This window comes from Fulmarus glacialis, unplaced genomic scaffold (genome assembly GCF_000690835.1).
Source record: "Fulmarus glacialis isolate BGI_N327 unplaced genomic scaffold, ASM69083v1 scaffold982, whole genome shotgun sequence".
Taxonomy (NCBI): domain Eukaryota; kingdom Metazoa; phylum Chordata; class Aves; order Procellariiformes; family Procellariidae; genus Fulmarus; species Fulmarus glacialis.
In genome coordinates this window covers 71,934-94,823 of record NW_009199533.1, presented here as the reverse complement: position 1 = coordinate 94,823, position 22,890 = coordinate 71,934, and the positions used below count along the sequence as shown (strand labels likewise).

Sequence of the window (22,890 nt, the reverse complement as noted above, 5' to 3'; positions counted from 1 at the left end):
CGGAAGAAACTGCCTTATACAAATGCTGTGATTCACGAGATCATGCGCTTTGGTAGCATTATTTTAATCACAATTCCTAGAGAAGCAGTGAAGGATACAACTGTTTTGGGGTATCAGCTTCCAAAGGTACAGATATCCTTTCTATTCCAATGTGATTTTTGTCCATGAGTTAAGTTCCTTGCAGTCATGTTTACCATTAATCCCTTTTCCTTCCAGTTCAGGACAGATGGGTGTTGGTGACAGCACTGGCAGACAGCACTTTTCCCCTCCTATGCCCTCTGGCCTGTGCCTTTGTCTCATAGGGAGTGAGTGAAAATGCTTGCCAAAAGCACGGTTTCACACCAATTAAACTAGTGTTCTGTGAGAGTGCTACAGAGTCTTACTTTCCAAGAGCCTGTGACTTTGAAATACTTCATAAGCATTTGAGCTCTTATACTTTCAAAAGACCTCAGAGAAGACTTATCAGAAATGTACAGTGGTGTCAGTAGGGAAGGTGCAGCAGACTGTTAATGCTAGGATATCGTCTGCCATGTGGACAAATGGGAGATGGAATATTTTCTTCATTGGTAATGTCTGAGACAATACCAAGTGTCTACTCAACTTCCTTCACTTATGACTTCTTTTTCTTATTATTACCGCTCTGGCGTCATATTTGAAATATAATGAAGATGTTTCCCCACAGCTTCTGAATTGCCACCTAACCTCAAATAAAAAGCTTCTGCCAGCTTCTTCAACTTGTCCAGCCTTTCCAAACTTAACCTCAATGCCAAACCTCCCCAAAGGCACACATGGAGGTGTCTTCCTGCACACTCCTGCTGCATCGTGTTTGTCATGCACACCTTTCCCACCTCCACCTTCAGAAAGATAGTTTAAAATACACTACTTCATTTCCAGGATGCTTTGTTCTTCATTTGTCAAAACCTGTCAAAGCTTGTCAGAAGTGGGAAAACCATTTTACTAGATTTAGGATAAGGTGCTAAAGAACCGCAGACCACTCATTCTGTTGCATTTGCTAACAGAATGGAAAAAAAGGAGACATGAAGGAATACAGCAGGGAAATTCCTGAACCCGAAATACTGAAGTTTCTTTTCTTATTTATTTTTTGAAGAAAAAACCCCTCAGGAGAGTTTGAGATTAAAATGTTTTTTCCTAATAAAATAATCTTTCATTTCTAATGCCTCTCCATGTGACCAGCAGTGTGCTGCATTATAACTGGAATCTGTTTGTGTCCTTTTCTTCTTGATGTGTGAGAGACAGAACTGAGCCAACAGCATCTTCCTTTCAGGGCACTATAATTATGGCAAACATAGACTCAGCTCTTTTTGATCCTGAATACTGGGAGACCCCTCACCAGTTCAACCCTGGTCATTTCTTGGACAAGGATGGAAATTTTGTGACCCGAGAGGCCTTCTTAGCCTTCTCAGCAGGTAGGTACACTGATAACTGAACCCGTTTATGTGGGTTAGATTGTGAGTGTGAAGCTGTATGATTTTCATTGCAAAGAAGGCCAAAGGGAGTGTAATCCCAAACTACAGGAACACATGGTTTTCACAGAAAATGTTTGACTACAAAAATAAGTTGTTTGGTAATTGTATAAACTCTTGATCTTAGATTTTTGTGAAAATACAGAGAAGGTAAAAGAAGTAAGGCCCTAGAATTGCCAATAATTTGGTGATTCGAATCCTTACACTGTTGTCTTCCGTCATCCCCTGCATATGCCAGGTTATGCTATTGTAGTGGCTGTTCTGTGGCAGGCTGCTCTGCTGGAGCTGATTTATTTTGTATAAATAATTCAATATTCAGTGCAGAAATTTGAAGCTGGATCAAATACATGCTAGATGGCTATGTCTTTCCTGCGTAGCTTCTGGAGTCACTCTTTCACCCAGTGTGTAAGTTTATAGAAGCTTAAACAAACAAAAGCTCTTGGGGATTATGCCAGGATGGAGTAGCCTGGTTGTCAAAGCCCTCAGCTGAGATGTGGAAGTGTCAGGCTCAGGTTCCTGGCCTAAATTGGGCAGAAGAGAAATTTGAACATTGGTTTCTCACATCCAAGTTGAATGGCCTAACCACTACATTTTAGGGTCTGTCACTGTCTGTCTGATTGGAAATTATATCCTGGACACAGTTAATTGATAAATTGGGAAAAGTTTTTTCTTTAACAAGTTGTTTTCACTGAAAACATTATGTAGGAAAATGTCTAGTCAGATGTAGAATATCCTCTGTATTCTGATTTTTCACTGCTATTAGTGAAGAAAAGTCAGCCTGTACTAAGTGGAAGCTGTGAGGGAACTTAAAGATGCTTTTTTGTAATTCTCATTCGGAATCAAGAGACTGAAACTCAGTTCATAGAATAGGGGAATCCTATAGATCAGGAAGTAAAGTATGAAACTACTGAGAATCATCTCTGGTATCTTTTTCCATAATCTGGGCAGATCCTGCAAAGAAGGATTGCAGACATCTCAATTGTTCGGTCAGTTCAATCTGAGAGGAAAATGTCACAAATTCAGCAAAGCCTTTTGTTCCTTGATGAGGTTGAGCAATGCTCTTTTGAAAAGCTGGGAAGCAGGTGCTGGTTACAGATCTCTGTGGGATCCTTCTCCCTCTGCAGGCCACCGTATGTGTCTGGGAGAGGTGCTGGCAAAGATGGAGCTTTTCATCATCTTCTGCAGCCTGTTGCAGATATTCAAGTTCACTCTACCAGAAGGGATTAAGGAAGTCAACACAGACATTATCTTTGGGAGCACAATGAAACCCCATCCATACAAGCTCTGTGCAGTTCTTCGCTAGGTTGCAGGGTATTACAGATTTGAGAAATCACCAACTCAAATTTGAGAAATTTGAGTTTGCTAGTGTGCTGATCTTTTGTGCAGCTTTTATGTTTTTAATTTCTAGCTCAAATTCAGTGTGAATCTACCCTTGTTGTGTTATATGTCTAAGAAGCCAGCCCTGAAAAATACTCTGCTTTTCCTGTGTCTGGAAAATCTCTGTACATTTTTTTTTCTGCTGTATTACAAATGAAATAAATATAGAAAATTATTACAGTGTCTAGTCTTACTTGAAACTTAACAGGAATCTTACTGGAGGGAGAAGGAACATTAAAGCCAGGTGTTGGGGGGGATTCCCCTCATTCCCATGCATTCTCAAATCTAGAGTGGGGTATAGAAATGCTCTTGCCCGAGTTGGTGGCTCTGGGCATTGCCAGAGCCCCTAGGTATGGTTGCATGGGGGAACGGAGTTGTGGAGGGATGCCTCAACTAGGTGTGAGCCAGCTCATTTGTCTACATAGCTGAGAGCCATGTGGAGATGATAGCTTGAATCTGGAAGTAATAGAGCTACAACAGTGCAACCCTTCATTTGAGCGTGAGGCTAGTGACTCAGGCTGAAAGTGAAGGCAAGCCCCTCATATTCCCTGATGAAGAATTGCAGAGGGGAGCCCCACTGCTGGTGAAACAAAGTGGGCGTAAATGGTAACGGACCAGTGGGCTGGCCTGAAAATTTTTTTTTTTTTTTTTTTTCCATATCTTGTTGTGGTGCATTTGGGAGGCATTTTTATGAAAGAGGGAGTCCTCTCACACCGTGGAGTTTGTAATGATAATGGTGTACAGTAGTCCAGGTCGGCCATGTCTCTTTATTGATGCCTGAAAGCACACTTAAGGGGACTGCTTGCAGTCTTGTGAAGCAAAGCTTGGTGCCTGCAAAGGAGTGACAGGGCAGGAGAAATTTGTGTAGTGTTTCCTGGGAGCTCTAGGAGAATCAAACTTCTTGAGAGTTTTCCATGAGCTCAGGGGCAGTTGCACACAGCTTTCCAACAGCTGAGCTAAGGGAGACTTAGCAGAGCTGCTGAGTTAAGAGTGCCTGTTAGTCAGGCATGCACACCAGGGGGAAGAGTGTGCAAGATGCAGCTGGCAGAAGCAGGAACAGTGCCCAAGCAGGGCTAGCGATGAGCAAGTGCCAGAAACCACTCACACTGTGAGGCTGGCCTTGTTACCCAGCAAGATTTAAAAATCGAGGTCAGAGTGAGGGTCTACTAGTGGATGTAGCAAACACTCTGTTGGTCTACCATTTCCTTCCTTGAGGAAAAGAGTTCACAATTGTTATTGCAATTATACTTCCAGGATTAGTTGTCATTGCCTTGTTTATGCGCCATGTTAGAGTTTTCTTTCTTTAATGCAATGCTGTTGGTTAAAAGAATTTATTAGTTTTTATGAAGGAGCTCAGTACCATAAGGTTCAGTACTCTTTTCTCAGGCTTCTGGGTAGCGGCTCAAATGGATGCTTTTATCATGACTCCCACAGATTTGAAGCTGGCACTTGCTGCTGCAGCTAGTCAGAGCTTGGCAGAAGAGATGCATAAGCTCAGTGGGTCAAGCAGATCAAGCTGATGTGGCTCTCCTGCTCTCTAATCCGTACCTAGCTCTGTGATGCTGCATTGTGTTGAGGTAGATTCTGTCGGGAATGGAAGGTGGGTTGTGCACTACTGCAAAACTAGGATTCAGTTTTTCTACTAATATAAAGATGATGTTGCAAAAATGGCAGCTGCTGTCTGCTGTGTTGACACTCAAGTCTCAGGCACCTCTGTGAATATGAGACATATGAGAGACTGAATAAGAGGTAAGGTTTAGGAACAGGCACACAGGATCTGTATTGCTTTAAAACTTTTTTCACTTGTAGTCTCTTAAAAAAAAACAATGGAGATACAAGTCCTTTTGCAAATTTTTACAAAGGACTTGTATTTCCATTGGGAAATTTTTTTAAGAGACTATAAGTGAAAAAATGTTTTTATATGTTGCTGAACAGCATTTATGAATCTGCATTTGTTAATCATCTTTCACCACGCGTTACAGGTTGTCTGTGGACCCATTGGGGTCTGGAGGCCACAGCTGAAAGCTGCTGGTCTGGATTGCATTATTTCTGCTGGTGGTAGCTTGATACTGGAATTTCATTTCCCAAACAGGAAGGTAAAAACTGTGGTAGGCAAAAGGAAATGCGGTAGATAAAGCAGGAAACTAGCTAGCACTGGAAGAGTTTTCACTCAGAAGTAACCTGGTCCATCTAACGTGGTGTTTTTAAATAGAGGTACAAGCCTTGAGCTGTTTAAGACTTCTGCTTTGTAGTCTTAGTGAGACAAACTTCAGTAAGGAATGTTTTGTGCTCATCTTCTTTGACTGCCTGCCACAACATGCTGTGGCTATCTCATTCCTAATTTCTGTCCCAAGCAGTACTGAGCTTTCATACCATTGTTACTATACCCAGTGTTTTAAAAACGAATATTCAGACCTGTGATTCACAAACTGATGTCCATGTAGTTAGTACTGCTCCTAAGTGCAAAGCAACCTGCTCTTTCAGATTGTTTGTAATGCTGCAAAATGGTCAAGAAGAAGAGAAAACATACCTCAAATTTAACAACAAACAAGAAAGTGAAGAGAAATCAGTGTAAGAAAAATAAGAAATCAGTAGAAAGGGGTGAATATATTGTTTAATTGGGGTCACCTGGCAATGAGGGATGGTGTAACAGTCCTGGTTCTGCTTTTCATGTGAGATTTTTTTCCCAAACTTGGTCCAGCTTTATCTGGTAAGTTTTTACATTCCTTATTAAAGAACAAGATTAAGGAGGCAAAGAAAATAAATTACATAAATGGCTATAACATCTGCAGTTCTTTTGTCAGAAGCAGATCAATGTTGCGGTCCGATTCCATTGTGTGAGTTGATAACAAACCTTGCTGCTTCTTTTGCCTTGTCCAGCCTGAGGAACATCTTGACCAGTGTGCTCTGTTAGAGCTTTTCTGCCAACAGGATGGTCCTGCACCTCCAAAAGGCATAAACTGACAAATCGCTGGTAGCATGATCCTGTCCACAGAAGGGATTTCATCAGCGCAGCAATGTCAGCATGGAGACAAAGGTTTTTCACATCTCAAACCAATGAGCTAAGTCAGCAAAATTTTAAGCACTGGCTTGACTTGTGCAAATCAGTGTTCAAACATTTCATTGTGCTAGGAGTTACCACATGTAAACAATCTTAACTTCATTCAAGTACAATGTGAGAAGTACTGAATGGCTTTCATAAACATCTAATCTGAATATATAAAAAAGTCTTATAATTAACTTTAAGCTGGTCAACAAAGGGATTTAAGTTTTCATGTGCAGTCAACTGACCCACCCTGGTATTTCTGATAACACCATGTTCTTTAATAATGATTCATTTATAATTTAAATATTGCCTATATTATTACAATAATAGTATGATATTTATTAATTTACCAATTTAAATGTCTTGATTTTGTTTGTATATGAAGCAAAATGCAGGGTGGATGGACAGTATTTATTGGTACCATTATGTACCAATACCATATTATTATCAGTAATGGTACCAATTACAATCCCTGTAATTTCAGACAGATACTATTCTCATTGCCATTTGCTGGGAAATATCCCCAATGCTGGGGATTCGTGGAGCTAGATGAAGAGATAAGAACCATTTTGTTTGCCTCTTGCAGTGTCTTTCCTGCATTTTCTATTCCTTTCAGTTCTTCCTTCTTCTCTCCATACTTTGGGGTTATAAAATTTATTGGGAGTTGGATATAATAATTCTTAGAAATATCAAACTCAAGTATAAATACACTAAGGAGAAGATCTAGAAATATATGAGAAGAAAACTACGTTTTAAACAAGGAACACTTACTCTTGGTTGTGGCAGTAAATTCTACCAAGTAAGTTTCAAGGAATAAAACAATTAGATATAGTCTCTTTTATAGTTGTTGGGGAAAAAAAACCCCAAAACACCCTTGGAATACTGAGATGCCTAAATCTTTCTCTGGGAGGAGAATGAAGATCAACCAATGCAGGAAGGGATTAAAGGTATTTAAATTGATGCTGATCATCTATTAACTGGAAACACAATTAGAAATGTCATTTAAGTTATGTTATTTTAAATTAACCTACCTTGATGTCAGAGCAGTCTACTTTGAAGAATTCAAGTACTGCAAAACACCTCAGTACCTTAGTGATTCCTTATGCTCTCAAATGGGCATCTGAAGTTAGCACATATTTGTCACAGTTTTCACTGTAATTGATCACACCTCATCTTCTCATCTTTCCTTTGTTTTTGTGTGTGCTGTGTTGCAGCCCTATCTGTCTGTTATTTCTCCTCTTAGCCAGGCTGCAGCTTGCAGCTGCCTCATGTGTTGGAGCTCCTGACAATGCTTGCCTCCCTGGGCTGTGAGAGCACCAAAGTCTCCTCCAAAGGAGGACTGATCTTCTCAAGACTGGTGCCAAGATGGGGTGAGTGATTAGTGTTGTATAAAATTAAAGAAGTCTGCACCTAGTCCAGTAAAACCTTTCTTGTTCATTTCCCACTACAGCCAGCCTCAGCATCCCCTGTGTGCCAGGGAGTGTGCTTCCAGCCTGGGCAAATGTACTGCTTTTCTGGGCCTAACTTCAGGGGGAGGCGGGTGAGGGTCCTGGTGAGGTGAAGACATTGGTCTCAGGTCTGTGGAGGGACTGCAAATGTGGCTGCTCTCACTGCTTGTTAGAAGTACAACCCAAAGGTCAGTGTGGGAGTTAAGGGGTAGTCGCAGTGATGCTCTTTCTCTCTCCCCTCTCTTTCTGGCAAGACTCCTGCCCTCACTCAGAGAACGAGGGAGAGCAGAGGAGCACATCCTGCTTCTGTGACTTCCCCTGGCCATGCATGTCCTACTGCCGGGCACAGAGACCCTGCGTGGCACCAAGTAGGTACTTGAGGTTCGCAGGAAAGGTGCTGGGTGCAGGACCCCAGGTTTTGGCAAGCGGCTTGCGGAGAAGGCAGCTCCTGCAGTGTTTCTTCTTCCTTCTAGGGCCCCCATGCTGTGCCCCAAGCAGTCAGCGGTGAGCTGATGTAAGAGGAGTGAAGAGGAGGAGGGAGAAGGCTGGTCTGATCCTGGTGAGGGACCTCTGTTCTCACCAAGGACTACCTGGAGATTGTTGCCCTACAAGTTATGGAAGGTGTTGGCCCTCCTCAAGCATCAAGTTTTGTTTCCATGCTTCTGCTGCTCTATTTCTCTTTAGCTGTTGATGTTCATCCCTCTCAGATGGTATCTAAAATGATGTGCTTTCCTAGCATCACTCCTCAGGGTAGGGCGGCAGGCAGGCGAGAGGAAACGTGTCCTGCAGAGGCATAGGCTCTACCTCCATAAAGGAAAAGCAATCCACAGCTTCCAAATGGAGTTGCTCAGTTGCACAACAGTGCTTGTGAAAGAAGCTCACAAAGACAGTTGTATGTCATCTTTACTCCTACTGCAGGCAATACAGTGGGAATTAGCTGAGAGGCAGCTGGAACAGGTGAAGAAATTTTGCTTTCTACTTGGTCATGAAGACCTTGCAGCCCCACTTATCTGTGCAGCTGAATAGGGAGTGCGTGGACACTTAGGTGTTACACCATTATAACCATCAAACTCTTGCTACCCAATGACAGATTAGAGTCTTTTCTGGTTTATGTGCTCTAGGCACAAAATTAAAAGGTCCAGCCATCTCCCAAAGAGCTTACAATTTAAACCATGAGGAAAAATAAAATATTAAAGGAATAGCAAAGAACATCAGAATCAAGCAATAATATGAGGTGAGTGAAGGAGCAGTGCACGCAGATGATGCATGTGATCGCTACTGATGAGCCTGAACTTTTCAGTAACTCCACTGGCCTTGGGTGTGTAGCCAACCCTCAGGATTTTTTTTTTTTTATTTCTCTGTTCTTGCAAGAGGCTTTTTGTGAAACCAATTCTGTGGGTAGGAATTTTTGTCACTGCAACTGTCATTGCACAAGGAAGCATATAATTAACCTGCATTTTGTATCCCTTGAAGAGCTGACGACTGTCAGATTTGTACTGCAATATAATGGAATGATGTCATATATGCTTAAAAATAACAACACTTCATTCTCTGGGATGGGGAAGTAAAGTGAAGTGATAAAGAGGGAAGAATTGAGAGGCACAGAAGCTTCAACATCTTTTTCTCTTTTTAGGGAGGTACTAGCAAAGCAAGACAAGTGGATCTATCCTCTGTCTGTATAGCAGTTTTTCAGAGAAAACGTAGCCTTGTAAATCAGAAGTGAAATGTTAACAGTAAGTGTGGTGCTGGTATTTTTTGTGGTGTCTCTGCTGTTTATGCAGTTTCTGAAATTGCAGTGGATGCGAAGACGATTTCCTCCTGGACCAACTCCATACCCCTTCTTTGGAAATCTGCTGCAGATGAACTTCCAAATTCATCATGAGATCCTTAAAAAAGTATGTATTTTCAGGCAACTAATTAATGGACTCATAAGCTGATTGAAAAGTAAATGTGTTGAAGAGAGTCTTATTTTGAGTGCTAGGGAGGGATATAATCTAAATTGTATAAATGTGAAAATAGGTGGGCATCATTAAAATATGTTTCTTGGTATGAAAATTTCCAGCTTACTATGAAACATGTCATTAAAACCTTATGTGCAGATGAACAAAACAATACTGATGATAATATTCCTGTCTTACACATAGGAAAAAGATACATTTTAAAGCAGAGTCTTTAATTCTGTGCAGTCTTTCGCATGTCTGTGTGCTGACTGTTGTTGCACTGGCAGTTTATAAATATCTCCTGAAATAGCTACTGAGTGCATATGTGTTTCCAGTATAGAAAGGATGCATTTTTTAATACTTTTTCAACAGATTTTTCAAAAGATCTTAGAATAAATATTTTTTTTTGACATACAATTTGGTCAGATTTTCACAAGAGACTTCAGTCTGCTGAGTCTGATTGAGCTTTTAAGTAGCTGAACTAATTCATTGTGTGCCTACGCTCAAACTCTTTTCTAAGTTGTAATGCTAGAATTTGAATCCTCGTGTTTTATATTCCTCATACATAGATATTGAATATTTAACACTTAAATATATAAGTAATAGCACCTCACTTTCAGTCTTTGTTCTCAACCTTCCTTTTCCCTGGTTCTTCCCTGTCCTGCCAGTTCTTTTCTCCCGAGTTGCATATTTCAAGGCAAAGTAGTATGACTCCACAACATAAAATTATAGCCAGTGCATGTCTGTTGTGTTTTCTTCTATTTCTGATCTCTCAAACCTGAAGAGTAGTATTGCTCATCCTAAGATTTCAAAAGCCATGAATTAGTCTTTCCAAAAATGAAATGAAACACAAACGTGCAAGCACGTGTATAAATTTTTGTTCAACATGCATATCTGTTCCCTCTTGTTTGCTCTCAGACAGCAAAATTTTGTACTCCTCTAGTCCTGCAGTTGTTGGGATGTTTTGGCAACTCCCCACTCTCCCAGCCTATTCTGCCCCACAGTCTTGCTACTTTGATCTACGTACTGTTGCACTTCCCTCGGCCTTTTACTTTTCCAGCTCCTGATTCTCCAGCCAGGGAAAGGACTGTCCTGCCTACTTCTAGTGCTGTCTGTGTGCAGGGCATTGTGGAGACAAGGTTATCCCAGCTGAGCTAGAAAGGAGAGGGTGATTCCCGCTTTAACCACCTCCTCAGCTGCTTTTGCTACACTTAATACACAAAGGGGAATCTGTAGATGGTTCACGTAAAACTCATGAGCTAATGTTTTCTCCTTACAAACATGTAAGAATTCATCTGCAACGAGTTTGAATTGTAAGACGTGACAAATAACATCACAGACATTGGCAATATTGGCTCTCTGACATTTTAGGAACATCTTGATCTTTAGTAAATGAGACTTCAGATAGAAACCTGACTTCAAGCTATATTATATGTAGGAATAGATCTGATGCTCTCTTCTCAAGGTCAATCACCCCTGAAGCATCTGCCAAGGGAAAAGATGTGGTTCATCTTGTTTGATTTAAATGTACTGGTTCTCACCCATGTTGTTTTGATGCTGCTTTGTTCTACAGATGGCCAAAATTCATGGTAATATCTTCACCTTATGGGTTTCAAATGTTCCTATAGTTGTCCTGCAAGGGTTTCAGGCAGTGAAGGAAGGTCTGACTGTCCATGCTGAAGACGTTGCTGGAAGGCCAACAAGCAGTACCTTTCACATTTTGACTCATGGAAAGGGTAATTATTATTTTCACAAATTCTTTTTGTGTGTTCTAACCCTGGTTTTGGAAACTGATTTAGAGCCTCGAAGTCCTTAATTTTCAGTGGAAAAAAGGTTAATATTTTCACGAGTTTTTATGAAACATTTCTTTTTTTGATTGTGTCAGAACAATAATGGCAGAATATAGCTATTGTAAGCGTTTCTATACAGGAAATAGATGGCTAAACTAGAAGAAGAAAGGAGAGGAAAGAGAAATGCTGCCGGACTGCTGGCAAAAATTTGAAAAAATTAGAATGGAGGAGAAGCTTCTTTGATGTATTAACTGTATCAGTTAATTCATTTATAAAGCATTAACAGCATTAGTTCATTATGATCCTAGGTGTTATGTTCTCTAATGGTCGTCTCTGGAAGCAACAGAGGCGTTTTGGACTTGCAACAATGAGGAAAATGGGAGTAGGGAAAAAAGACCAGGAGTATCGACTACAAGAGGAGGCCTATCACCTGGTGGAATACTTAGAGAAAACAAATGGTATGTGACTCAGTATGCAGGTCAGTCTGTGCAATGGGTGATTTTGCTGAAGAATGGGTCACCTATAGCTTTTGAAACTGATTACAAAAATGGATTTAAAGTGTACGTGCAGAGCTGAGTCTCAAAGATCTGTATCATATGATCTGCATGAGACATTTCCTTGCAGAAGTGCTAAATGTGAAACCCCACAGTATGAACTTGGCACTGAGACTCCATGGTCCCTGTCTGTTAGTGTTACTACTTCTTAATCAGTTTTACATTACACAGTCACAGAATCAGCGTAAAAGCAAACTAACAAAATAAGTGTCACAACACCCCGTATCCCTCTGCAGAAAAGAAAAACAAGGCATGAAATGCTAAAAGCTTTGACCAAGGCTGCACAACCCTATGGCTCTGCTCTGGCAAGTGCAGTGGAAAAAGCTCACCTCACACGGCTTGTGGTAGCCTCCTCAGTAAGAGGAAGTTTGTTCAGATTGTGCTGCTGAATAACGGGGTGAATCTACAGGTATGCTCAATTATTCTGTTACTCAGTTGTAAAGGAGATGAGCAAAGAATAGAAGGTGGTTCTCTTTTCAATTCAGCTCCTTATTCATACAATGTCTCAGCTGACCTTTTTTGTACCCTGGTTATTGCCAAACATGAGATCTACTGATGCCAAGGTTCTGTGAAATCTGGGTATTTTTATAACTACTACTAATTCCATTCCCACCAGCAGTCTTGCCTTTTTTAACCAGCAGTGTTTTTTAGATGTCTGAAGTTACTGTTTGCTCATGCCTTTTACCAATAAATTGCAATTTGCCATCCAGCAATCTAATTAACGTCAGAAGTGTTTATAAAATGTTATCAGCTCTCCCTTCAGTGGGAAAAGCAGGAACAGTAAGTGTTAATGGTGAATGCTGTTCACTGTGTTTACAGGAAAACCTCTGGACCCCACTATGCCTGTTGTTCATACTGTCTCAAATGTGATTTGTTCTGTGATTTTTGGACATCGCTTCTCTACAGATGATGAAAATTTTCACCGCTTGATTGAATCCATTGATACTATAACAGCATTTGGGAACAGCATCTTTTTTTTTGTGAGGAAAAAGATTTTTTTGTTTGTTTGTTTACTTTACATAGACAATGAAAAAGGCAACTCGCCTGTTACTTTTATAACAAAAATAAATACTAGTGCACCTGGAATTGCTGGAGTACGCATCAGAACAGTACTTCCAGATGCCTAGTTCAAAACTTGTTTCAATTGCTTATGCTTCATCATAGCACAGAAATTTCCCATGTCTGGTGGACAGGGATGGAAACATATGGGCTTGCTACATGTTTGGGAGATGTACAAAGAACTTTCTTGCAAAAGTGCTACCTGTACAACTCCAGTGTTTGAAACTATAACTGAAACTCAGTAATAAAATATAGGTAAAAATATCTGAAAATCTCTGAAATAGGCTTATCTTAAATTCTCTCTGACAAAGTAGCTTTCTTCACTATATGAAATCATATGACTGTCAATAAATGTCAAGAGTATACTGCTTCCTCCACTGCTGTTAGCTAACTTCATAGAAACTTAAGTAGAGCAACTGTTTTGCGCAAAGGTAATATATAATGAAATTGCTTAATGGTAGCTTTTCCCTATAGCTTTTGGCAGCAACACCTGTACCACCTCTGCATGTCCTTATGAGAATTCAGTAATACATGCTTGAAGTCACTCTCCATTAGCTGCTGGATGATATTTGTCTCCATTCAAGACAGCAGCCCCTAACTTCACATCTGGTCCACTGGACAGAAAAAATTGCTATCTTGCTTCTGTGTGAAGCTGTGACTACAGCTGCAAAACCAGCAGAACAGGTTGCCTCAAACAAGGGCAGTTTTATCATTAACTATTTATGAATGGGAACCACAGTACTGTATGTAGTCAAGAAACCAATTTACCAATGTACAAGGCAGCCTGCTTCTGCAGAACTTGCTGGAACTTGTCCAGCTTTGTATCTTGCATGATTTCCACCATCTCTTACTATCTGAAAACTGCTGTAATCAAGGTCCTAGAGAATTTGAGGACTAATTTGATACTTTTGGTAAATAAAATAAAATAAAATAACTTATGATTTTTTCTCCCAGAAGGTGCAGGTGAAATGATTCCTCAGCTATTTTCTAATCAGGGTAAACATAGGATCAGATATTTGCAAACTGCTCTCAGTAGGTATTTGTAGAAGCTGTTCTTAAAAACTCTTAATACTGTGTCCACAGCTAACAAAAACATTCTAGTCCAATATTTCATTCTCTCCTGCTCTCCACAGTGCTTTCACAGTGATGTACAATCCTTTAATGATGGTCTGTACTAATCTGTGTTTCTGGTAAATGGAGAGGTAGTTTTAAGCAAAATTATGCAGTAGGACGAAGAAGAAATACAAGCCAGGAATCTGAATAGGTTTGTGGGAAGATAAATCTTTGTAATGCAGCTGCCATTTAAATAGGTGAGCCCAAGAGTTATGGCCTAATGCATAATTTAAGCTGCAGTAATTCTGTAAACTGGAAGGACATGGTGCAATCTGTAAAAGGGGAAAAAAGAAAGGGAAATGAAGTAGAAGAATGGAATTAATGTAAAAAGTGTTTTGTTTCTTTTCTGCTGAGATGTGGTTTTATAATGGTATAAGTGCAAGAATGTGAATAGGTTTAGACCAATGAATAAAGAGTAGGGAATCCACACGGCTCAGTATTTCTACTTCATCAAGTTGTTCTGCAAATCACACAGATGTGACATGTTTCCTTCTTATCTATGAGAAGGCGTATCGGAGTAAAATCCCCACACATGTGGTATCCTAAGTAAGAAAATAAATCTGGGTTTGGATGTTTCTATTTTCAGTTAACAGATGTGTCAAGGAAGTCAGCCTGGATCTGGTTTTTTAGTAAGATAGAAATGATACATACCTTGGATAAACTGAGAACAGGGACATTTTTATATGAGGTCCTTGCTACTGAAGTTCAGCCTAGCAACGAACTGGGGTACAGAGGAACTTCATTTATTCTTTGTACATCACAATGGAAAATTTATAGCATAAAACTAAGAGAAATTCTGCTTGAGGGAAAAATGGGATTAAGAAAGGCTTTAATGAATTGTGGGATAGGCACTATCCCTTCAATGCAATGGTGAAGATGTAGTCATCAGAGTCTTTCATCTGCTTTTTCCACTACCCAAAACCCTGTATCAGGATTCAGATGCAGTTTGCTAATGTCAGTAATATCACATATCTAAAATATCTCTTTTATAGGTATATGAAATGTTTCCCTGGCTTGCAAGCCATTTCCTAGCACCATTTAAACAGACTATGTCCAGCATAAATTTTGTGAACACTCTATTAGCAAAGGAACTTGAAAGCCACAAAGAAAAAGGAAAACCAGATGAAAATCAAGATTTTATTGATTACTATTTGGATGAGATAGATAAAGTGAGTATCTCTGAACTCTTCTTATGCTCCACTAACAACAAGGGATTTAAAGTGCTCCTTTGATTATAATGATGTCTAATATAAATTTAGAAGTATACAATTTCTCCATAGAAAAGCTTATAGGTAGATGAATTAAAAAAAGCTGACACTAAGAGATAGCAGGAGGAGGATGAAGTAATAATGTAAGTAGATTTACAGGTAGATTATCTATAACCACAATAATAACAGATCTGCATATGGTTAAGGTACAACTAGAAATGACTGTTACGATGAGATTTGCAGCATGAGTAGAAAGCATGTACAATTAGTAACTTTGTCATGGCTGAAGAACAAAATGTGTATATGGATAGGATAAATTGACAAAGGTACTGGAGAATATTAGAAAATGTCTTCATATTATTCAGAAAGTTTTATTTTCTAGCCCTTTAATTTTTTTTTTTTCATTTTGGGTAGTATCAGTAAATATTCCTGTGATGCAAGGTGGTTTACTTCTTTTTTGTGTGCCATAATTTGATCTTTCCAATTCATATCTACAGACTAAAGGAGATGCTGATGCTACTTATGACGAAGAAAACTTGATCCAGACTATTTTTGACCTCTTTCTGGCAGGTACAGAAACTACAGCCACCACTTTACGTTGGGCATTGCTCTATATGGTGGTTTATCCTGATATTCAAGGTAAGCACACCCAAACAGTTTTGCAACTTTTTAGAAATTATATACGTGCAAATAGTAGTAGAGCTTGTTCAAAGAATAGTAGAGGAACTAATTATTAGGGTATGAATCAGGTGAACTGCATGTATCTGTTTCTTGCTGTATCCTTTCTAACATACAGGCCAGTCATTTTAGGTTTTGTTTTTAAGAGATCTATACAGAATGCAGGGTGTAATTCATCTGATCAGATGAAGGAGTCTAGTCTCGGATGAGATAAATTGCACCGTTGCCCCTCCACTGACAATAATGGTAAGACTTCCACTGAGGACATGGTGGACTCTTCAGGTCATCCTTTTCAACCCATGACTGCTACTCTTTCATGTGCTCCTGGCTTCTTTGCAGCAGAAATAATTTCAATTCAGTGGGAGGTTGCTAATACGTGTGGTTATTCCATGAAGCTTAAAACTTCAAACATAGATACCTACATATAAATAGATATGAAAAAAGATTGGGGTGAGTAGCTTGAAACTGTATGCTTTTAATAATGGTATTCACAAAAGAAAGATAAGCGTTGGCAGAGTAAAATGAGTGAAAAGGAAGAGTCAGAGCGTTCAGGATAAAAAGGATGAAAAGGTATACAAATCACTTCAAAGGCCTCGTATTTGACAGTTTTAGCTGGCACAGCAGAAGGCTGGCAAGAAGAAAATGGTGGAAGTGGTAAGGAGAAAGGATGTCCCATTGTTGTTACCTAACAGCTCTTCAAAAGACCTAAAATTTGAGACTGGATTGCTCATACTGAATTTTCACAACGTGATCTTTTACCCTCCCAGGATGTATTAAAACAGTCTTAAATTTCCTGATGCATAGGGTCAATCTAATTGCAATGATAAAGGCTGTAGTATTAATCAGACCATTTCAGCTCAGAAATTAATCAGAAATTACCACTTCAGCTCAGATTGTAAGTAAAAAAACCAACAGTCCCTGAGAAGAATTAAATTTGTGTAAGTGCTTCCCAAGGCAGGTAATTACAGAATAGCAATTAGACCATCTGTAGATGACAAGCAAAATCTATGTGAAGAACAATCCTTGATCAGTTACTAAACTGGTCTCCTAATACACAATTAATATTTCATTTTCCAGTTGATTCTCTGCCTGAAAAATAAATATTAATAAAAGTCTTTTTATAAATTACCTCAGAGCAATAAACGTAACAAGAACCTAAATATTCTTATAGAATGACTTTGTCTGCTATCATTATTTTTAAAGTATCACTTGGGTATGCAACCTATCAACAACTTCAGTGTCAAATTTTATTCAGGTCATCTGTACGGGTATTTGAAGGCATTCTTACTTTATAAAATATCTTCTTCATCTTGTTGGATGTTATTCTTACTGTAAAAAGCAATAGGAAAAATTATGAGTATAGAGTTTATAGATTGTTTGTTGTATATTTAAAGCTGAATATCCCTCCTTAGAGAAAGTCCAGAAGGAACTGGATGCTGTTCTGGGTTGTTCCGACATGATTTGCTACGAGGATAGAAAAAAGTTGCCCTATACAAACGCTGTAATTCACGAGATCCAGCGATACAGTAATATAATCTTAATTGCACTTCCCAGACAGAGCGTGAAGGACACAGAGCTGCTGGGGTTTCCTGTTCCAAAGGTACAAATATGCTGCGTATTTGAATATCTGATGTCTGGTACACTTGTAACCGTTTTTAAAACTGATTTAATGTAACTTTTTAATGACTGAAGCCACCTCAGCTAGTGATTCCCAAAACACTGTCCTTTTTTAGTTTCTTTTGATTTAATGGCTCATTTAGTTGAAAAGCAACTGTGATTGAGAACTGCTGCTATCAGTAGGTCTTTGGTATATTAGATGCATTTAGAAAGGCTTTTGAGGGTTTTCCTGATTGGGGACATGAACTTGTGTCCTATCAGTTGTAGCACTGCCCCTAAGCTATGACTGTCTCTAAGGCTGGCCTTCTGCAAGTGCACTTTGTCCTAACTATTAGTAGGTTCTTAGATTATTATTTCTGTGGACAGAAAACTTGTGAATGGTGACTGGAAATAAACATATTAATTTCCATCAACCTCAGGTCTGTCCCTTGTCAAAAGCACTTATCAGCTGGTGAACAGAGGCCATCCAAAAATGAAAAAAAGATTCTACTGAAAAACTTGGAAATTTGAAATTATTTTCGTATCTCAAGCTTTTAAAAGCAGTATCTTGCAAATGTTATACTGAAACTAAAGTATTTTCAAGTGTTGTAACTGAAAGGTACGTTAGGGCTTGTTTCTAAATATTCTCCCATCACTGCTTTTCATGTAGTTTCATTTTCATTCCTTTTTTCTGGATCTGCTCAAAGCAACTCCAGCATTGCAGAAATTATTGAGTAACAAAGAGAAAAATTAAACTGATACTCATGATATTCTGTAACTCAAAAGCTGAATAAGTAATAAAAATACTTAGCGACAATAGGAAAAATAAAAGCAACACATTTTAATAATATAGACATTATAAAATCCTACCCATTTATTTTATTGAACCTACTGGCAGCAAGTAATAAAGGAAGGGAAGCTGCAACATTCTCAAAAGTTTAAACTTCTTATGAAATGTTTTAAAGCTTGATCTCATTTTTGAAAAAATGAGACTTTAAATTAGGACTTTAAATTCTTTGCTTGTCATTATTTGCTTATCTGATGAATATGAACAGTAAGACAGAACTGAAGCCACTGCTCCTTTTTTCAGAACACCATAATTTTATCAAATATTGACTCTGTTCTGTCTGATGCTGAAAAATGGGAGACACCTGATCAGTTCAACCCAGGCCACTTTCTGGATAAAGATGGAAACTTTGTAAACAGAGAAGCATTCTTACCGTTTTCAATAGGTACGTGCACTGAACAGGGATTTATTTACTCCATGTGATAGCAACTTAAGATCCATTCATTCTCCAACATAACTGGGAAGGCATCTACAAATAGGTATATAAACACATTCCATTGTTTTAAAGATGTCCAGAAAGAGAGAAGTCCAATTGTATGTGGAAAAGATTGGAAAAGAAGGAAGCATAGAAAAGTTTCTCTTGGAAGACAGATCCAGTTTCTCTTGGAGGACAGATCCAGTTATCAAAATAGTAGCAGCAAAATGCATAGTGTAGGATGACTGTAAATGTAAACTATGCAACCCTGGTGATCATTTCTATAATGTCTTGCTGCCTGCTGTAAATATAGATTAAACCTTTTGGTGGAAATACAAGCAGCCTTTCAGTTCTGAATCATTAAATGACAAAGTCAGTTAAGAGAAAAGGACAAAGTCTGCAGAAAACAAGCAAACAAACAAAAAACCCAAGCAGGTTAAAAAGGGAGGTGTGATAGAAATCCTTTGGCTGATTGTCTTTTCTGTCTTTTTACAGGGCACCGTGTATGTATGGGTGAGCTGTTGGCAAGGATGGAGCTCTTTATTGTCTTTTCCACCCTGCTACAGGCATTCACGTTCACCCTGCCAGAAGGAGTGAAAGAAGTCAATACAAAGCTTGTTTTTGGGAGCACAATGAAGCCACCTCCCTACCAGCTCTGTGCCATTCCTCGGTAGGAAATGGTGCCCCACAGATTCGGGGAAGACTTACTCTGCAAGATTGTTTCTGCATGTGAATTCCTTTTTGCATGTCTTAAGATTTTTGCTTTCCTCTTGATTTGGTTTATCACTACCCTGAAAGATGCTTTTCAGACAGTTGCATCCTGAGAATTGTACTACAAAGAGTTAATCTTTTGTTCTTGTTTTCTGTTTGGAAAATCTTGGTAAATTTCTCCTGATCTGTAACAAATAAAGACATTACGGGAAAAATTAGAATTGGGCCTTATTTACTGCTAACTGGAAAGAGGATTTATAGAGAAAGGGCTTGAAGCAAAGTCTCATGATTAAAGATCTGTGCATTCTTTCTCATAAGCCACAGTTGCATTTGTGGATATAGGCTTAGAGGTCAATCTGTCCCAGGGTGTAAGTGGGTGGAGGAGTTAAAAGAAGCTCTTCGGGAGAAGCTTTCTAGAAAGGCAGGCAATATGATCTGAGATAACATTTCCTTAGACTAATCGGGTTTGTTGTTGTGCAAGCTTGTTGTATACAACTCTGTCACGGACACCTGGCAAGACAGTTCAGGGTTTCAGCCACTAAACTGGGTAGTATTTCAGCCCTTGAGATGAAAATAGAGGAGTGGCTTCATCAGCCAGGTGTAGAGAGCTTTTCATAATACAGACAAAGGGCAAAGGACTGGAAGACAAATGACAGCAGGGAGCAGACACACAGTGTTGATAAATTGTTCTTTTTTATGAGCCCGCTGGTTGACAGCAACATGAGAACATGTCTTTTTCATGACAGGTAGTCATCTGGTGGTGTTTGTTCTGGATCCCTCAATAATTTATTCAGCTTCATTTATTCTTTTCAGTTCTTTAATGGATTCTTTATCACAGTTAGCTGACTTCACATCAGTCAGCATAAATTAGCACATCATGACCAATAGAAGATTTGGCACTATTGAAGACTTCTTGAAGCCCTTTATGAGCATGGTGCTTAAGGACTTGGCAAAAGTGGATATTCAACATTTTGTTAGTTCAGTTACTGACAGTTGACAAAGGATTTTTTTTTTCACAGCATTGGGAGTGTGTTCTTCCTGTATGCCGTACAAAGTGGATACTGTATGCCAACATACGAAGGATTATTTTTACACACTGCTTAGCTGGTAGTGCCATCTGTGGGACTGAAGTAATTATCAGCTGTATTTGTTTCAGGTACCTCTGCCTACCTTGTATTTTAAAGCACCCCAGTCCAACAGGCAGAGATGTGTGAAATCAGGAATCTCATACAGGATGAAACCTGGGTTGCCAGTTTCTACCCCTGCAGGATTACCTTTATGGGATGGTTCAACCCTTTTCACTGCTGTGGGCTGGACGGCAGCATGTCCAGACAGGTAGGTGATTGATGTGAAGTCCCCTCCGTGCTGGAGCTGCAAACATCCCCCTGGCAGTAGCTCCACACATGTAAGGGGGTGCTTCATTTGTATCCACATGGATAGCTGGAGGAGAGGCAATGACAGCAGCAGTCCTTGCCTTTAGCACCAAAGTTAAAAATCACTAATCCTAAAGAGTAGCTGGTAGAAGAAATGCTGCTGCTAGCTGCATTTAGTAATTATGAAGAAAATGGAGCCTAGGCAACCTCATAAATACATTTTCCATCAAATAAAGTAAGATGAATCCCATGCCTCAGATCTAAAACAGCCCACAGATATCTTCCTTTTCCAGTGTGAGAGCGCCATATTCCAGGCTAGCTGCACCGGTTAAAAGTGTCTACTGAGCTCAAAACCAAGTAAGTTTTGAAACTATCAAGTGACAATCAAAGTCAAATGATTTTTTTTTCCCCACCTGTGCAACAGTCTGGTTCCCTCCACAACCTCTGCTTCCTCTCTTCCCCATGTTTGTCTCACCTCTCTAAAGTGTTCCATTACCTTTACAGTCTGTACCATCTTTCCAACCTACCCCATTTGCTCATTTATCCTAATTTTTTGCTCTTCGTTTTTGTTCTTGAGTCAAACCTGTCTTGACTATTCTTCCACCAGAAGATGTCATTCAGTTTCACAAGTTAGTAGAGAAAATAAGGTCACCCTCACTGTTCTAGAAGGACTGTTACAAGTGGCTAGAAATAGTTTTGAGCCCAGCCTCTAGACAAGTTATTAGGGGTCATTTGAGAATTAATGATATTTTCTTTTCAGATTCTTTTTAATATGCCTTGGACATTTGAGCCTTAAGGATCTGAATAGATTACAAAACATTCCTACGTAAACTGGAATGTAATCCTGTAGTGTCACCTAATATGAGATAAAAACATATCTGCATACTCTTACGTTGTAGTAATGCGCGGTAAGTGTCTGCTCATACTTTCTAGGGAAAACTACACGTGCCAGATTAAATGCAAACATTTCAGAGCATGAAATTCAGCTTTGAATGCGCTTGCTATGCAAGCTGTGTGTAGTGGTTCCAAAGGAAGCCCTGCTCCCCTTTTAGGAAGAAGAAAGGGTGAAATGCCTCCTTTCGGAGGAGAGAGTGAAACACCGCTTTTCCAGCTCTCTTCATCCCTTTTCTAGGGCTAAGAGACAAATCCAGGGAAGAAATAATCTGAACTACGATCTTGGTTTTCCTGGGGCACTCCCTTTCAGTGCCACTTCCCTTGTTGTGTTTTCTGGTGCCTGCTGAAGGAGAGAGCAGCCAACTGAACTTAAAAAATATGGTGGCTTCATCTTTCTGCCTTCAGGAGCTGATGCTATTTGTAGAAGAGCACAGAGCAGAGAGGGACTAACAGCTCAAGGTGACTACACACTCAGCTTTTCCTGTAAGTAATGTGAGATTTCTAGCTACCCTGCTTTACCTGGACTGGGAGGGGATGGAGTCCCCACCAAGCAAAAAAAAGGTGCAGGACTGGTGTGGAGCAGACATATAGGAAGGTACTGGCCATCCTATTCCCCACTCTACTCTCCTTTCCTTGCTTTTATCTTATCTTCAAAATCCACTTCAGGTCTTCTCTTGCTTGGTCTGCCTTCCTGCTTTCAATTTTTGCTCCCAGTTTGGCTGCATTTGGCTTCACTCTTTGCCACAAAGGCTGGTGTGAAATAAGCTTTCAGAGGACCACACACACTTTGTATATGCTGTAGTGAGGCTGTAGTACCTTGTGATAATTCCCAAACAATATAAGATTGGCTTATATAATAATAATATATAAGATCTCTTTACTATTTGCCTTTGCAGGGAGCTCTAGCCAGTTTCTTTGAAGTTGGTAGAGAGCTCAACTCTGAACTGATGCACAAAGAGACTCTTAAGAGAGGAAGAATACGTCTTTACCCTCTCCTGTCTCCTAATGTAGCTGCTTGCTGGTTCAGCCCCTTTCTATTTAATGTACTTTTTTGCACTTGCATTTTCAACTCCCCTGCACATTCCTCCATTCATTTTCTTCCTTATGCAATGTCCTGCATCTCCAAGTATTTCTTTGGGTATCTTCTAGCCTGTGCTGTCTGCTGTTCATTCGTATGCTTTCCTCGCTGAAATCTCTCCACCTATTCTTCTCATCTCACCTCACTCCCATCTGTTTTAACATATATTTGGCAGGTGTTCCTCATTCTAGTGTCTTCCATCTTCTTTCTGATTCTCTCTTGTACGCTCTTTCTGTTTTTATTCCCTTTCCTACACTATGTAGTTGTTTGTCTTTCCCT

At 39.6% G+C, this 22,890-nt stretch overlaps 2 protein-coding genes across 2 annotated transcripts in view; both read left to right on the top strand.

Moving 5' to 3' along the window:
• The window catches only part of LOC104073476 (cytochrome P450 2J2-like), a gene marked incomplete at its 5' end in the record, with an annotated part of 5,304 nt that extends 2,517 nt beyond the window's left edge, over positions 1-2,787 (top strand). Inside the window, 3 exon segments of the mRNA XM_009573268.1 lie at positions 1-126; positions 1,286-1,427; positions 2,609-2,787. The exon segment at positions 1-126 is cut by the window's left edge and continues 16 nt beyond it. Coding sequence (XP_009571563.1) covers positions 1-126; positions 1,286-1,427; positions 2,609-2,787 — 447 coding nt within the window.
• A 6,292-nt stretch (positions 2,788-9,079) lies between these two features.
• Positions 9,080-19,229, top strand: LOC104073475 (cytochrome P450 2J6-like). The gene is made up of 9 exons (XM_009573267.1): positions 9,080-9,250; positions 10,869-11,031; positions 11,394-11,543; positions 12,459-12,619; positions 14,804-14,980; positions 15,517-15,658; positions 17,110-17,297; positions 18,384-18,525; positions 19,051-19,229. Exons 1-9 carry the CDS (start codon positions 9,080-9,082, stop codon positions 19,227-19,229), a joined length of 1,473 nt encoding a protein of 490 aa, XP_009571562.1.
• Positions 19,230-22,890: the final 3,661 nt, after the last annotated feature.